Source organism: Zootoca vivipara, chromosome 3 (genome assembly GCF_965207765.1).
Source record: "Zootoca vivipara chromosome 3, rZooViv2.hap1.1, whole genome shotgun sequence".
NCBI lineage: Eukaryota > Metazoa > Chordata > Lepidosauria > Squamata > Lacertidae > Zootoca > Zootoca vivipara.
This window is the reverse complement of record NC_142586.1, coordinates 80,226,505-80,244,643: the sequence shown is the minus strand read 5'-3', so window position 1 is coordinate 80,244,643 and position 18,139 is coordinate 80,226,505. Positions and strand designations below refer to the sequence as shown.

Genomic DNA, 18,139 nt, shown 5'->3' with positions numbered 1-18,139 from the left:
ACATCTAAACAGTAAACATTTTATCAAATGTTAACAGATCATCATAAAATGCTTAGGCCTATGGTACTGACGGTATCTGTTGGTAGATGGTGTATGAGCTATATGGTGTATGAAAAAAGTAGGACACACAATGCAGATAAATAAAAGCAGATTTTAAGTAAATCCAGAGACTTTGGTCAACAAAGTCAGATGTCTGCCCTCAACCTACAACTGTTATTTTCGGGAGCAAGTTTCAGTTCAATAATTTTTGGAACCAACACCAACTGAATGGGCCTTTTTACTGAACACAACCGGGTTTTTACATTGTAGCCACAATACAGAGAACCACATGTCTAGCTCCATTTGTCCAGCATTTGAACCACCCCCTTTCCTCAATAATCCACAAGGCTTCTGGAAACTGGGGAACCTTACAGTTTTCACTATGTCACAGGTGTGCCAAATATAGCTTTTAGGAGCTACAATATAATAACCAGAACATGCATTTGTATGCCTTTAATTATATCTCAACTGTCTGGCATAGAACATTGCATAATTAAAATATCTAAATAATCATAATGTGACTATCACATTAGCAAAAGCAACAACAGCTCCTCCAACAAGCCAAAATGAACAGTACACAAGGTAAGACTATAGCTACTGCTTACCTTGAGAGACTGATACGCTCACAGTTTGTGACCCATTCTTCTCTGTTGTAACTGGTGGTTTTGCCACAGAGATTCCAACACCTCCAATGTAAGGGTTGTAATTATATGTACCGTAGTCAGCACCCCAGTAATCATACCACGTGCTACTTATAGGCTTTATAAAATAAAATGAGATACAAATTTATTATTTAGATATTTAAATATTTCTATTTTTAAAAACTTTACTTTTTTCTACTGATACATTTTGAAGTAGGATTATAAATGGTACTTTAGAAGTTATAATAAATTGGAATAGCAACATGTTTTGCTAGGCACTGCAGAGAAGCAAATGACAGTAGTATCCTCTAAAGTGTTTTCAAATTAAGTCACAGTGAAGAAGAGGAAGAAGAAGAAGAAGAAGAGGAGGAGGAGGAGGAGGAGGAGGAGGAGGAGGAGGAGGAGGAGGAGGAGGAGGAGGAGGAGGAGGAAGCGAAAGCATCCAAATACATCATGATGAGAGACTATTTTTCCAAATGCTGATGAATTTTTATTAACAGCCCAATGCATTTGAGCATTGAAGGAGGTATTTTCCAGGAATCTCTGAAAGTGGATGAAGCTCCGAAAGACAGCCTTTTGGCGGAAACACCATGGCCATTTAATAAAAATTCATCAGCATCTTGAGACTTTCTCTTTCACTGGCAGTTCATTCTGTATCACACATAAAAGACTAAGGAGATTACTTTGGAAAAAGTTGCACTGTGTTAAAGATATAAGCTTTTTTGAAAACTCATGCATGCCATACCTTGAAGACTTTCGCTGCAAGGGGATCTTTTTCTAAGTCAATATCTAAAGGATCAATATCGACTTCCATCAGGTCTTGTAGTAACTCAAGATCAATGTCTTTATCTTTTTCCAAAGATGACAGAGGTGGAGTACCTTTAGGTGATTCAAAGAGCTTAATACCACCATGTTCTGTAAAGGTTCATAACAGACAAGACTGGAAAAAGGCTGTGTAACTTAAGGGTCAACCAGTCTACCTAGCCCAGAACTCACATGAATGATTTCTGTAAGGTTTAACAGGCTCTAGTTTTCTACCCATCCTCTGTCACTATATCTAGTGCACCAACCCCGCCCCCCGCAACCTTTGTTTTATCAAGGGTCATAAACTCTGAACTTATTCACTCTAGAGATCTGGTGAACCACTGCACCTGCCATGGGCAGGGTCAAGTTATCAAATATTAAAGAACCAGACAATGTTTGAAACTCCCATTGTTCTAGGCGAATCTTGCAGGGAATTTCATTAGTGCGAGCAGTTTCTGAGCTCTGGGTGCAGTACTGTGCCTAAGATTTCAGTTTAAAACTGCAGAGTGGAAGGAAAGGAAGACCTTTTTCTGCCTCCCCACTTCCAGCTACTGTACGTTCTGAAGACTGGAAAAGAGACCCTGTTAAGAATATTAGGGGAGTGGGCAGGGGAAGGACTAGACCATGTGAAAAATGAACATAATATTTTAGCTGAAGGTCATTTTTAGCTTTGTATTCTCATTATAAAAAAAGCATGCGTAGACATTCCGTTGCTGCACCCATAACCTAGGTTTAAGGTGCCATTTAGCTCCTAGCTTTCATATCTCAGTTCTAACGCTGGAACCAGACTAGTAAAAGGGCATTTTTTGGACCTGCTATTTAAAACACAGCAAGATTCCAATACACAGAGCATCAGGCATCTGTAACACATCTGCCTCACAATGAATAACTTTGTTAATTTAAGTTACAGATAATGATGCCCCGCTTGGGACATTGGCATGCCTTCCTGAACAATTGAGAAGGGACACAGGAGGCTGATGGGGGAAAGGGAGAATTTGGGTGAGTCTACCACCCTCTGCACATATTCCCATAAAGTCTAGGAGAGTCACCTGACACTCTGGAGAGGCTTTCTGGGGATGCATGTGAGTCAGAAAACTTTACTTCCAGGAACCTCCTTAAGTTTATTTATAAGATCTAAGCCAATGCTTTTCATCTTTATTTCAATCACTGCAAACACTGTTTTAACTAAAAACACACACACAAACACTATTACTGATAGAACCAGTTTAGTTATTTGATACCCTTTTTTAAAATTCTGATTTTTTAAAACTGCTTCTGAAATGGTGGTAAAGCTATTGGTTAGATGGCAAAACTGAAGCAACAGTTTGGAAAAGGCTCGTTACCCCTCTGCAAACTATATATTTACCTGTGATGTCATGTGTCAAAGGCTCATCAATAGTTTCTACTAACTGAACTGCAGACTGCTGAAGAGCATCATCCGAGTCTGCAGCTGAAGCCCCTGCCTCTTCTCCCATTGCAGCTTCCTCCATGGCTTCAGCAGCTATAGGAGCCAACAATTCTCCTGAATATATCAGAAAACAATTAATTTACTGAAGTGTTCAAAGAAAAACAAACTAGTGCATATTGCTTGAATACTAGCATTATTCAATTCCATGTTCTGAACTAAGAAGGTTATCATTTCAACATACATCAGACAGCATAATAGCACTCAAAACTGACCATACAAGTTGCATTTGCTTTTATGCCCAATCTAACCATCCAGAAAATTTGCAAGAAAACGTACATACCTCAATAATTCTGTCTATGCAAGACAACTCCAACAAGATCAGACCACATGGTCAAGCAGGCGTCTTATTTCTCAGTGCTGGTGTGGAGGGTGGAAGGCCTAGAAAATCTCACAGCTGGAGCCACAGATCACCCTTCTCCAAACCATCTTTGGGCCTCAGAATTGTCTGACACTATCTCCCCCCCCCCCAATTGCTTTCTACAGCAGACAGACTAGTTGCCATTTACTGAGGCAGCTGGATGCTACTACATGATGGTCCTGCCAAACTGCTGGAAGTCAACTAGTCAATAAAGTTGTGGCTCATATTCACCCCAAGTTAGTATGTTGGCTATTACGTCTTCCATGCTCCCCACTGTATGCACTACTACTAATCATTAGGCTTGATAAGTATCTAGAGTTTCAACAAACCTGCTAGGATGTCTTGCAGCATACACGTCAGAGAATACTGAGCCCATGCTCCTCCCCAAGAGATATCACCTCTGTTAAAGTCTGTCCCAACCAGAAGCAACAGTAGCCTTTCCAGCTGAGCTTCGTTCACAATTTCACACAAATGAATTGTAGGTCTTGTAGCATTGGCAATTCTAGCAAGAACCTGGAATGGAATTTCAGAAATGAAAGGTTACATGCATAATTCTACCCATAAATGTTTGCTTACAACCATTTATTTATTATGTCAAATTTATAACCCACTTTTCCTCTCTGAAGGGAGCCAAGGGCAGCTATGGGGTATAACATTTCTACCAAAGCAAGACTTGAATGACAATAATGGATTGAGCCTCAGGTATACGGCCTAGTATAACTCAAAGGGACTCTCTCGCTGGAGCTGTGTGGAAATCTATGCCAGCGTTTCTCAACCGGTGTTCCGCGGCACACTACTGTGCCGCGAGACACTGGCTGCTGTGCCGCGACGAGAAGGGCGATTTGCATTGTCATGTTGCTGACCCGCCGGAAAGGACAATGTAAATCGCCCTTATCGTCTGCCCGCCTGGGGTCTGTGCGTGCCGTAATTTAAAAGAAACAACAGCAAGAGCTCAAGAATTTGAAAATTCCCGCGATGGCTGTGATTTGTTCTCGCGAGAGGTCAGCCTTCCCCCTCCCTCCTCCCACACCCCCCCGCTCGCTTCCAGCCTGCCGGTGAGTGATTGCGGGTGGGGGGGAGGAAGAGGACGACGATGGAGAGGCTGCTGCTGCTGCGCAGACAGACACCGAGCGAGAGCGCGCGCGGCAACCAGCGACTGAGCAGGCCCGGCGCAGAGAGCCCGCCAGAGGAGGTGCGCACGTTCGCCGGCCTTCCACAACCGCTGCGGCGGGGGCGACAGAGGGAGAGAGATGTCGCCTTTCTGACGGGAGGCCGAGCGGCGCGGCAGCGGAGGCGGCGACACCCGCCTGAGCAGCAGGTACCGCTTGCGAAGGAGGAGGCCGGCGGGTGGCTAGGCCGGGAGGAGTGAGCGAGCGAGGGCGGGTAGGCAGGCGGGCGGCGGACCAGGCTTGTAGGCCCGGTTTTGGGCCGGGCGGCCTGAGGCGAGCCACCCCCAGGCTGCTTATGACGTGTCCCCGCTCGCTCCGCAGGCTCTGCGCCTGGTGGGTCCGCCTGGCTACCGCGCAGTTCTTCAGTGGCATGCTTTACGCGTCTCCCCTCCAAACTAAACTAAATATAGGGTGGCACAGAGTTGGTGTGCCGCGGGATTTTTTTTCATAGAACAAGTGTGCCGTGGCCCAAAAAAGGTTGAGAAACACTGCACTAGTTGACCCTTGTGGTCCCTTCCAACTCTACAATTTTATGATTCTATGACTAAGACTTGCATGAATGAAAGTCTTTCCACTAAGGCAAAGCCACAATCTGATATAACCCATTGTTTTTCCTTTCAGCATGAGTGCAGAGAGAAAAATGAAGTGTTTGTTTTTGCACGGACATTATCAGGAAAAGGAGCAATGACACACACTTAGTTGAAGATTCACCATGTTTGACTCAAGGGTGAAAAATACTTGCATCTCCCAGATATCTTCCTTCTGTCATATAAAACATGTGCAGGCAATGGGCAATACCTAATTGTGCCCACCCACAAGGGAAACAGATTTCCATGACAAAAGGAGACCCTCCCTCCCTCCCTCCCTCCCTCCCTCCCTCGGATGACTAAATGCTATCAACTAGGAAATAGCTCCCATTATTATTATTATTATTATTATTATTATTATTATTATTATTATTATTATTCCACCCTATACCCAGAAGTCTCAGGGCGGTTCACAGAACAAACACCTAGTGTTTGAAGGCTAAAAACACAGAGGACTTTTGGAAGTAGGTTGCTCTCCTCTTCCTCAAGCTTCAGTTAGTTCCCCACCTTTGTCCAGAGCAGATAGGAACATAGGAAGCTGCCTTACAAGGCTCTGGGCTGCTCTGATGCAGTAAGATTGTTCAGGTAGTACAAAGAAGGATTCTTCATGAGTTACTCTTTCTGTTAAAGGTAAGTAAGCAGGTGTTGTGGCCTGGTTTCTTTTGTTCTATATGTTGCCTGTCTGATGTCAACGAGAGATGCTTTCCTGGCTTTTACATGAAGTGGGAAAACACCAACTCCCATCCAAGGAGAAATTCCCTTCAGGCAAGACCAACAGTCGCTTCCTCTGCAGGCTCCCATATACCCTAAACTCTTTTCTGAAGGGCTGGGGGACCCTCCAGAGCAGATGTGGGGCATGCACAGGGGGCATGCACAGTGGAGTTGTGCAACCAGACATCCACTCACGCAGCTCTGGATACCAACCTATTATTTTACATCATGAGATTTTTCTTTGGAAGATCATGCAATTGCAACAAAATGTGTAGGACTAGGATACCAAGTTTAGTTTTTAAAACCTTAGTTTGTCCATCAAATTATTTTCCTTTTGTTCTAAGGGGCTCATGATAGTAAATGTTAGCTAATGTTATCTCCACAGTAACTCTGCAATGGAGATTAGGCTGGGAGATGATAAACTTTATGGCCAAGACAAGAAGGGGACAAGAACCCAAGTCTCCCAACATATATCCATTACACTGGTTCTTGAAAATCATCAGGTAAATATAAAAAGTGCAGCTTGCTGAAATGAAGGCTTCAGGATTTGATATACAGGTGAAAACCATTTCACATGGGAGTTCCATTCCTGGCTCCCACATGCGTCGGCAGAGCATACTGTATAGGTGTGCCCCATCCTGTCCCCACCTCCATTCTGCCTTCTTCTGCACATTGATGTGAGCATCAATTGGACGCGCCTAAAATGATCACCACCTGTACTGGTCTTCCCCTAACCACACAAGATAATCATGTAATATACTGCATACCTTACACACAAACAGCAGTAGATCTGCATGACAAGTAAAATCCATCGACAAAAGGAAAAGTGCCAACTTTTGCACTACTGAAATACAGCGCTCATGTGCCAACGTAAATGGAAGGGGTTCAATTTCTGGAGTTTCTTTTGCAGTTGATACTTCGGTGTCTAATGTAGAACGAGGCCACTCTGCGGTCCGACGTAAACGAATCAGATCCTTAAAGTGCTGTGTGAGTCAAAAGCACAGAATGCATTTGCAATTTTACAACTATTTTTTTTATTAAACAGAAGTTAACATGTTAACATGAAACAATACATAACGAGTTGAATCCAGACTGTTAGCTCCATGAATGGAAGGGCCCCTTCTGTTCACAGAAGAAACTTCAGTATAGGAGGAGACTCCCAATGGAGAAGAGGGGGAAGGAGATTTTGACCTTTCCCTACAGCTGCAGGCATCACTCACATTTTGTTCCAGAAGACCCTGCAACACACACCACTGGGCAGCTTGGGATGTTCCCCCCCCAACAAAAAAATCACTGAAGATTGCTTCTATCCACTTCTACCTAAAGAAGCATCCAGTTCCATTGGTGGCAAGTCTGAATCCAGTCCGTTATTTAACAATTTCAAGTATAATAATAAACCTTTAGGAATACAAAATCTCTAATTTCACTATTATAGTACTTCAAATAATAAATTATAAGTAATGTTTTATTATTATTATCATTAAGGGTGAAGAAGGCCCTATCTTCAAACTTTTGTCAAAAGGAAATAAAGTGATCGTTATTCTACAAGGTAATTTTCATGGATCTACCTTCTCATACCTGCATATAGTCATTTCAGTTTAGAAATGAACACTATAACTCATATTCCATAACATTAACAGGCTGATCATATTTTCCATTGTGATTCAACCGGCCATCAAGCAATCAGTAGCCATTCCTATATCTGTATTCTCCAATCTATCCATTTAAGTAGTTGAGGAGAACTTGAAAAAGGAAGCTACAGGATCACATATCCCTAAATATGTTAAAGATTAAAATGCCAGAACTTTCTTTCCCAAGTGCCATTAGAATAGATATGTGATTCCTCACACTGCCAACACTTGTCCTGCACCAGATTGAAAACAGACTTTTGTTGAGTGAGGTATCATTGAGGTGGTACCTTAAAAGTAATTCTTTTTCAAATGCTCTGCTTAGACTTTCTTATCTATCCTCTTGTCAAGTCATCGTGTTTGCTTGTTATGTCCCAATTTCTTCACTGTCAGTTTGCATTTTTTGGTGTAGAAGGTATTGATCTGATGTGTAGAGATCTTTCCTATTCTAATTGATTCAAGAGGGTTCTGGAAGCTTCTCTGTGCGTTACAAGCTGGTAAAAGCTGGAAGTTTAAAGCTATCAAGCAAGCTTCTATTCTGGCCTACAAACAGACAGAAGGTTCCTGATGTTTGCGTTATTCCTGGTTCTGTTATCTCTTTCACTCAAGTTCATGCTGAATATAAGAACAGGCCAGAAGAAGCCTGAGTTTTACTTTCTGTCTCTCTTTCCTTCTGGTGTGGTGTTCTGTACATGCTTAGGTGTTAAGGTTTTAACTTATTGTAAGTTTAAGTTAAGTCTGCTGCAACTGATTTCTTATGGATTGTGCCGATCCTGAAGATGTACTGGATTTGTGACTATTAAGCTCATTTGTCTTCAGTAGTTAAACTCTGCTGGATGAAGCTAATTGCCCCTAGTCTATTTTTTTGGGAATCCTGCAACGTGTTTAAGTTTTTACTCTGCTAACTATACGTTGAGATCTGCTCTGGATCAATATGAGCACAATTCAAGACATTTACCATAAGTTGAATAACCTATAGGCCTCCATCCATTGCTATATCTAATCAGCAATGACCAGCATGCCAGAGGTTTAGGAATCATGGGAGCTGTTATCTAACAGCATATGGAGGGTCAAGGGTTAGTTCCCCTGGTATGTGTTTACCACATTATCCTTCACTGGCTGAAATAGGAAGAATACTTTCTCTATTAGTTGATGTCCTAACTAGGCCATGTTTCCTGGTTAATACAACAACAACATGTCAAAATATCCAGAAAAGGGGTTGCATCCAAAGGTGTCAGTCATCCAATAGTGTGTCAGATACTAAAACTTCTCTTAGCGTAACCAGAGTGGAAGCAATTTTCAACTATTCTCTTTATCCCCTGCAGCCCCTCTGCACCCCATCTAAACCTTCTCTGGGGAGCCCTCCAATCCTCCTGAGTATTTAAAGGGTGTTAGGTGGCTGTAAGGTGGAGGGTTGACTCCCTCCATGGTCTGCTGACAGAGTCTTTACCAGCAGCTGAGTGACACTGCTGGATACAGCCCTATGAGTGTGCTGGTTCACCTTCACTACAACTTACGCATAAAGTGGTATCACCCTCCAATTCTTTCAAAAGGATCAGGTCTTACTTTTTAATCTAGACATACTGCCCAATATGCCTATTATGTTAACCTGACAGTATATACCAGGCATGTCCAACTCTATAGAGACTGCAATCTACTCCCAGTATAATAAAAGTGGCAGTGATCTACCCATTGTCATTGCCCATAGTTGTTGGCCTTTTTTAGGGGGAGAGGCCAGAGTTGTTGAGCTTTTCTTGGTGGGAGAGACCACCCCTCCCTTCTTCCCCCACTCTGCTGCAGACGAAGGGGGGGGGAATCTTTAACAGCACCACCAATGGGACATAGCGCTGGGGGCGGGGTGCATCATGATCGCTCAGGAGCAACCAGGCAATCTCTTTTTTAACTACCGCGATCGACCTGGAGAACCCTGCAGATCTACCTGTCAATCACAGTCAACCGGTTGGACATTGCTGGTATATACCGTAGAGATGGATATTCACCTTTCTGCTTCATCTTGTTTCAACATGTAGGGCAGATCCAGTCTCTCATAGCTGCCAAACTAGAAGTGTCTAAAATAGGGAAGCTAGCTTCTCCAGGTATTTAGGGCCTCCTTGGCATTGTAATGGCAACTCTTGGCAGTTTTCTCCTCCTGTGTTAAGTTTCTACAAAGTATCTGCCAATACTTCAAAGCACACTCCCCAACTCATAAGAAGATAGAAATAATCCTTCAATTCATCATCTTCCACAAACACCGCATTAGCAAAATAAAAGTATACCCTCGATCTAAAGAACATACAGTGCATGGAAACAGCAGAAATCCATGAAGTCTGCAGCTTGCATAATGCTTTAGGAGACTAAGTTATAACTGAACTACCTACTTCATGTGGAAGAATCCAATAGAGCAATATCAAACTTTTCCTATATTCTCAGTAAAATGTCAGCAGCAACAGGGAGATTTGCAGAATTTTTTTGTTAATATATGGTTCGTAGGAGCTACTCGTAAATTTACAGAATTACTTACTACAGAGTTCTTATTATTTCCTAGGTGATACTGAAGCTGCTAATTTAGGCACATCCAAGAGATTAAAAGCTGCACCTCCTGACATTGTGAATGTATTCCTTTGAACAGCATACTTCTATGCCGTATCACAACTGCTTTTGAAAGTCCCCCTCGGTTTCAAAAGCAGTTTGCTATGCGAACTAGGAAGGGAGGGGCCTGCTGTTTGAGATATGCAAAGCCAAACCCATGCTGGGCCACAACACACTGGGTTTTAATATAACGTTTGAAATAATCTTTGTCTGATTAATATTCTACAGCCTTTTAAATGTGTCTGTGGAAAGGGGAGGTTATTGTTTTATTGCTTTGTTTTCTCTACTTGGTGTTATCCTCTATTTTATTCTCTGAACTGCCCTGAAATCTTATGATGAAGGGACGTTTATAAAATTAACAAATAATTAAAAATGTAACATTTAAATGCATCTAATCTTTGCCTTATTCTATAAGCAGATTCATAAGTAGTGCTGCAGATTATTTATCATAGACCAACACCATACTACGTAAGTCTCCAAAATAGTTTTTATCATGAGGAATTAACAGGTGCCTATGTAAGAATTAAATGAGGAGCAGTTCCAAAACCAGATATACATCAGGTGATTGAATTAGCAAGCAGATTGGGCCTTAAGAGGCATAATGGAATGATTTTTGTAAAAAATGAACCTAGAACATATTTGAATTTGCAGAAACAGTTCTTTCTGCACAAGACAATAAGTATAATTGCAGAACATCATACCTTTGACGTGGCCTGTTTTAGTTTTGCCTGTTCTACTAAAAGTTTATAGGATGATCCTTTGTTGCTTTGTATTTTCTCTTTTTCCATCTGTTCCACCAAAGCCTTCTGTTTTGCTTTTAGTAAGTTAAGTTGCTAAAAGAAAATGTTAACAGACGTAATATGAAAATGTAAGCAATAAGATGCAAGATAGATATGCACTTTCATATGATGGTCAAGTTAAAGTTTTTAATTTTTAGTTTTTATATTTCCAAAACTTTAACAGACTGCCAACAGAACTGAACTATAAAACCAGTTCAAACAGCAGCTTTAAAGCTACAGAAACTGGTGAGCCTTCACTGACTGTGAAAAGCAGTGAGTAATTGCCATATACCTGTCCTCAAGGCCTAGAATTTTAGATGGCTGGACAGGGAATAGTTAAATAATTGCCATATGTAAACCAGTGGTTTCTAAACGTTTTTGCCACATTCCTCCCACCAAAGTTTCAGACTCATGTGAGCTCCTGTTCTCCCCAGGTGGTGGAAATCTACTCCACCCTGCAGAGCACACATAGGATCTCCTCAGGTCCCTTGTCTGCAATTATTGTATTGTCAATATTTGCCACACTTGCATAACTTTCATATAGGTTCATGGTTGCTGTGGGAAAGCCAGGCACCTGGAATTTCCTCCAACTTGTCCCTTTGACTCAGTGATCTCCGGCTATTTGTTTGCTCACTACCCCAAGGTGTACAAAAATCAGGAAATCACACCTCAAAATCAAAGCAGGGTTATCAATCATAACAGAAATCTCAAAACCACTATTATGAACTAGAAGTTACCTGTTTATGATGAACAAGCTGCTTTCTGATCTTTCTGGAATATAATCTATCTAAGCTACTGTTGCCTTTTGAAGACCTATTGAGGCTTTGTGTGTGTAGATTGTTATTAATGAAGCTCCACTGATTGCCTACAAGAAAAGAGTATGTTACTTAACAGTTGACAGAAAAAGCTAGATTTTTGCCACATACAAACTAAACACCCATTATGCATGTCTAGCACAGCAAAGATAACCTGTAATGTTCAGGTTCTTTTAACAACATGAGATTTATTATATATTATGCACATAAAACAAAGAACAAAGTGTTAAGATTAATCTACATAGACAACAGACCTTATCCAAAGCCCCCCACCCGCAGCATGATGAACCCCCATAGGATAGATTTCCAGAGTGCATAATGGAGCCTTCAACTGCTGATCCTCAGACAGGTACACCACAAAGCACACAGTAATTTCTTCCAACCAAACAGTCTTCCAACCAAAGGGTCATGAGATCTACATATGCAGGTGACATTCCCACTGGAACAAATGGTTGCATGTGCTATCAGAGTTACCTGTGCACATAGGTGCCAGCTCCGTAGGGCCCTGGGTGCCCTAGCACCCAGAAAATTCCCCATGAAGGGGCCAGGCACCCACAAATTTCAGTGCCAGGGCCATGCACTCTGCATGTCACCCACGGCCCCAGGCATGCACAGCCGCGGGGCCAAGCTGGCACTCATGCTTCTGTATAGCTAAGGGCTGCCAAGGAAGGTGGTGGTAAGGACTCCAATACGTCCTACGGAGACTCACCCTGCACATATTCAGAATTCTTATTTCTATTTCTCTTCTAGGGGTGGTATCCAACCAAGTACTTCTGCTAGCGCAGGGATTTCACTTGTGCAACTGAACTTTCCCTCCCTCTTCTCTCTCCATGCACCCTCTGCAAATCTGCTCTGGAAGGTTGGGGGAAACCCCAGAACACATTTAGGGGGCACAGGAGGTACACAGGGAGAGGAGAGGGAAGGCAAGCTCTGTTACGCAGCCAGAGGTCCTTGCGGTAGAAGAATTCCTTTGTTGAAGAGTCTTTTTCTGGGGCTCAGAATTATCCTAAAAAAATAAAGGACTCATCCCAGGATTTTCTTGTCTGATTGATGGGATGCCTTTCTCCTCCACAGGCCAGGAGTAGCAATAAAGCACACTTATAAAATTATTGTGCTACTTCTAGTTTAAAGTTGACCACCACTTGCACAAGTAAACAGGCAGGAAGGAACTGAATGGGGTCATCCTCCATGTGGTGAGACACAGTAAGTACACCTCATTTACATAATCCTGCCTAGTGGAATGAGTGATTCCATCCTCCACTGCAGAAAATGGTAGGTGAATGCAAAGCACTGTCAGATTGCCTTGTGCATTACAAACAGCTGCCAAGAAAGGTGGTGGTAAAGGCTCCATTATGCCCTATGGAGATTCTCCCTGCATGTATCCAGTATTGTTTATTCCCATTTTCAAAGTTGCTTAAAAGTAATCATATGGACATTTTACAACACTCTGCCTTTTACAAATTGCACATTTAAACTAAGTTATCTAATCTCAAATAAAAATTACAAGCAAGCTTTGCCATATTAAGTATATATATATTGCACCTGTCAAGAATCTGTCTCTCTCTTTTCCATTCAAAGGCTTCTTAGCTGTAGCTGCTTCATCTTCCACAGTTGCCACGTAGTCTAAGAGTCTGGATACCAGCATTACAACCCAGCTAATCATAGGAATGTCTAGAACACCTTTAAAATAAGACAATTTGATTAAGTGATTCAATAAAAAACACTTCAGCTAAGAAAAAGAGTGATGGGAAGGGGCATGGCTCATTAGTAGATCATCTGCTTTGCATACAGAAGGTTCCAGGTTGAAACCACAACATTTCCAGGTAGGGCTTAGAACAGAGCTTTCCAAACTGTGTGTCGTGAGTCATGTTAGTGTGTTGGCTGTAGTGTGTTGCGCAAACACTCCCTGCGCTCCTCCTGGGACTGGAAAGGGATTAGTTTAACCTCTGGCTAGTAAAACTGGATTACTGTGTCATGAAATGATGCATGTCTAAAAAGTGTGTCACCATGAAAAGTTATAAAAGCTCTTGCTTAGAATGTCCTGTCTGTCGCCTGGTGAGCTGTTGCCAGTATGTCAACAGGACTGAGGCAGAATCACTATAAGGCAGTTTCCTATGCCCCTATGGAAACAGAGTAAAGGATGTTTCTACAGCCAATTCAACAACAGTTTATGTTTCCCTATGCATTGTAAGCCTTGAAGTATGTAGAAAAGGTGCACATTCAAACAGGTTAGGGAAAGCATTCTTATATCCAGAATGAGTATTTTGACCTTAGGACCAGGGCCTAGTGATCGTCCATGCACAAGGGTTTTCCAGACACACTTTGTGCTGCAGCACCTTGTACTCCCCTCAATCCTCACATTTAGGGGACCTCCTAGAAGAGCAATCAATGTAGCTGCAGGAGGTGGGGCAGAATAGCCAATCCCCTTTTCTGTGATCAGACTGAAGCACAGGCCGCTTAATCCAAGCTATGGCACTGTGCACCCCTGAATGGCTATTTAAACCAAAATGCAACAAAACAAAACCAAAGCATTGAATGTCAGACCAAAAATGAATCATTTACTTCTGTCACATGTCATTACCACAAAATCCTCTAAAGGTATTTTAAACCCTAATCAAAATACACCAAAAAATTAGCCAGCGAGTAGAATAGATCATTCTCTCTCTCTTTTTTTCTCCCCACACTGCAGGCAAAGCACAACCCATTGCATCAATTAAACTTTCACCTGACCTGCAAAAATAATCAAAGTAGCAGTCAGAGATAGTGTTTTAAATACCAAAGTTGGTGAGGGAATATATTTCATGAAAACTACATAAATCTATATTACCTTCTGTGCATCTGTGGGTGGGTAGCTGAGGTTGAAGAGGGGACAACAGGTTATCCAACAGATTCAGCAAACTTTCTAAGACACCAGTATTGCTGAGTGATCTTTGGCCAATGCAAGAAAGTAACATGAAGACCCTAAATATATACATAAAAAGTATTTTAATTTTTTATAAAAAAGATCCTTTGAGATGCAACTCAAATTCATAATCAAAGTAATAGTATCCAATCTGACAAAACTTCATTGCTGCATTTGGAAAGAGAAAGACAACCAGAGGAAAACACCAAATAACTAACTAAATTAACCGTTTCCTCCTAGTTCCTCATGAGTAAAGATCAAAATCAAAGTGCAACTACTTGGTACAGAGTATTTAGAGCCGCTAACAAGATTATGGAAACATCCTAGGCCAAATCAACCAATATATAGATTCATACTCTAAAATAAATATGGTTACGACAGCTATAAAGTTGTCAATTAGATCTGATGTGTTGGTGGGTGGATGTAAAATCCTTCAAGCTTTTTGCCTATTCTACCTAATTTCCTGTGGTAAATCTTTCCAAGTACTGTTCAACTGAAAAGTAAAAACAAGACATCTTATAAAGTACCTGTCCTGTGGAAAAATGAGAAGTTGCTCTGAATTATACAATTCTTGAAGGACGTTTGAAAGGAACTGCCCCCACCACCTTTCGCCGCCACACAGCTGAACAAGCAGAAGGCCTGCATGCAGGCGTATCTTTGGAGTCCCACTGATGCACAAGTGCTTGAACAATTCTTCACAAGCTTGAGCATGAAATGTACTTTGTAGAACCACAGGAACAGAGTGCCCTTTAAAGAAATCAACAAAAATTCAATTGCAAGTAGTATTCTTTGCACAATAAAAGTTATCTAAAGGTTGCTTCTAAAATCTATATATATATAAAAATGTAAACTGGGCATGTGGGTGGGTGTCCACTTTTATCCGAAACCGCTTGACCGATTACGTTCAAATTTTGACACAATGTCCAACGTGAATATGAGTGTGATCATGTACAGGATGCATAGACAGATGTCACACCTGGGCCACGTTAAACCCCTAAAACTCTGTGTTCCAAAACTCACAAATCACCCTCAAGTGCATGCTGGGAGCACAGGAGATGTTGCAAAACATCGCTCTCTAGCGACGGCTACACTGGTACAGCAGCTAGGAAAGCTTCCCTCTCCACAGCATCTCAGGTTGGCTTTCCAGGCTGGGACGAGTGGACGTGGGGGCGGGATAGGTCATGGGTCGGGACAGGGTATGTCCAGCCACAGGGATAAGCCGGGGGTGGGAGGAGGAGGGGGCGGCATACCTCATGGGTCGGGACAGGGTGGGGACAACCACAGGGATGAGCCGGGGGTGGGGGGAGGAGGGGATGGGATAGCTCATGGGTGTGGACAGGGTGGGGGGAGTCACAGGGATGACCCTGTGTAAACAGAACACATGTAAAACATTTCAACAAAATGAAGGGGGACTCTGAAGGTGAGGGGAGTCTGAAGAGGTACTCTGAGGGTCCATTTAACAGACTAAACCACAGCAATGTGTGGCCGGGCCAGCTAGTTTAATATAAACTACATAATTCTGCCCAAAATGCATCAACTTCAATGAGGTCCCCCCTCCTTAAATGTGAGAAAGAACACAAACACTTGCCCAGAAAGCTTCTGCCATAGAAGCTTACTATTCAGATAAGCAAGCACAAAAGATATTGTAAACTAAGAACTTATGTGAATTTTCCTACTTTTTTTTTGCCAGGCAGTGGTTCAGACACTGTGCACTTTCTCCATTCATCAGCAGGTGGACATTTTAAAGACAGACTTGACCACAAGGCAACTCCTATTTCCCCATTTGAACTGGTTATTACTCAAAGTACAGTAACTCATTGCAGCCTAGCACCTATCCTTTATGCATACTGGGAACATGATGATTCTAAACAGGTGAGGTCCCTGTGGACTGGAGGCAGGCAAATGCTGTCTCCATCATCATGGCAGTAGGTTTCGTAGGGACACAAGCAACCCTCATCTTGCATGCATTCAAAATACATGCAACCATGCACACACAGGTCATTTTTTGATCTGGAAGAGGGTGGGGCAGGCTAATGGGTTTTCCACTGATGCACATGACAACCAGGAACGCAGCCCCCCCCCCCCCGGCTTGGAGTTTGCCTGTACTTTTACACATTTGTCTCATTCATTTAACTTGAAATGCTTATCTGCTGTGTGTGAGAAATACCAGTGTTCCACATAGCCCCGAGTTGACCAACAGTACCGTAGGAAGCATACGTGTACATGTCCAGCACTGACAATGAATTAACAAGCAAGCTTATAATTCCATACTTGTCAATAAATAGAATTAAGCTACCAACCATTGGAAGAATGAAGCAAACTAAGTAAAGTATCCAACAGGTATCGGATAATAGTGCGCAACTGCTCCGTGGAGGACATCTGAATCAGCTCTTTGGGATCACTTTGTTCCTTGAGAATCTTCCTGCTTGCACCTAGAGCTACTTTGAGCCTCTGCACAGCGTGATGAGCCAAATTTAGCTGTAGCTGTAGCTGAATGCAGTCTTGATAAGCAGAAAATACTCGACTGTCTTCCTCTACTGCTTTATCTGGCTTTCGTAGAAAATACTGAGCATTGTTAGCACTGTTCAACGGAGGAAGATCAATGCTTTGCAGAAGCGTTTCAAGCCTATGGCAGGCTAAATTATACCTGTAAGAGTGGGGATAGGGGGCAAAAGACACCTTTAAATTAAAATCCATTATTAAGAAACACACCCCATATAAGAACTAAAAGAAACAACATATTTTAACTTCACACACTCATGCCTCAATGCTTTAAACAAAGTAATGAACAGGACAATATATCTTTATCTATCTGGTGTGTGTGTGTGTGTGTGTGTGTGTGTGTGTGTGTGTACACATGCTGTTACAACTTTAAAATTAACCCTGAACAATACATTTGCAACACCTCATCTTACCTGCATTGTATGTCTTCCTGCAATGCAACCATCATGGCTAAGTGTTGATCAATTTCTGGCTGGTTTGCAGATTCAACTTCTCCTCGTAAAGGATCATGCATAATTTTCAGCTCACTTTCCAGTGGCAAGATATATGTATGCCCATAGTAAAAGCCTAAAGGAATTTTGGCTCTAGCATTTGTACTTCCATAACGACCAATGACTGTAATCTAAAATGAAATGAAAGACAGTGAGACCTTCAGTGTAGTTTCATAGATTTGAAACATGAGAAACCTGCAACAACTGGGCATTAACTGCATGTAAGAACATTTATAAATCCATCTGATAAGAGACAGCATTTTTAATTGATTTTTTTTTTACCTTCATGAACCTGCAAACGGGTGGTGGTATTAAATCATGCAGAATGAGAGAATGGGTGCTAATATCTGTAGCAACCACTAGCCTCCTTCCATCAACTTCTTCACCAAGTGTCCAGATATCAATCGACAAGGAAGCAAGATCACCACAAGTTGGAATCAATACATCTGTCAATAAAATGGGTCTGCCAAAATCCAATGTCACAAACCTCCTTGCACCTTTAAAAAAAAGTTGGGTTTGATGTCAACGCTTAATAGATGCAATGAGCTCAAAGTGCCAATGCTAAAAGGGTAGTCTCAATCAAAACACAAACTAAGTGCACAAGAAACAAAAATGCATCTAAAGATTTTTAACCTCACTAGAGAAGTTACTTTTCT

General features: G+C 42.0%; 1 protein-coding gene across 9 annotated transcripts in view; it reads right to left on the bottom strand.

The window, feature by feature from the left end:
- BIRC6 (baculoviral IAP repeat containing 6) overlaps positions 1-18,139 on the bottom strand; it is a 144,357-nt gene that overhangs the window by 79,495 nt on the left and 46,723 nt on the right. For 6 of the 9 annotated variants that reach the window (XM_035108256.3, XM_035108258.3, XM_035108262.3 and 3 more), the window contains exons 27-39: positions 17,766-17,980; positions 17,406-17,614; positions 16,791-17,137; positions 15,018-15,237; positions 14,416-14,549; positions 13,131-13,268; positions 11,511-11,638; positions 10,696-10,827; positions 6,545-6,760; positions 3,640-3,823; positions 2,851-3,006; positions 1,426-1,595; positions 645-798 (exon numbers count right to left, since the gene is read on the bottom strand). In XM_035108256.3, coding sequence (XP_034964147.2) covers positions 645-798; positions 1,426-1,595; positions 2,851-3,006; positions 3,640-3,823; positions 6,545-6,760; positions 10,696-10,827; positions 11,511-11,638; positions 13,131-13,268; positions 14,416-14,549; positions 15,018-15,237; positions 16,791-17,137; positions 17,406-17,614; positions 17,766-17,980 — 2,403 coding nt within the window. The remainder of the gene's footprint in view (positions 1-644; positions 799-1,425; positions 1,596-2,850; positions 3,007-3,639; positions 3,824-6,544; positions 6,761-10,695; positions 10,828-11,510; positions 11,639-13,130; positions 13,269-14,415; positions 14,550-15,017; positions 15,238-16,790; positions 17,138-17,405; positions 17,615-17,765; positions 17,981-18,139) is intronic. The other 3 variants (XM_035108260.3, XM_035108261.3, XM_035108264.3) reach the window with 2 other exon arrangements.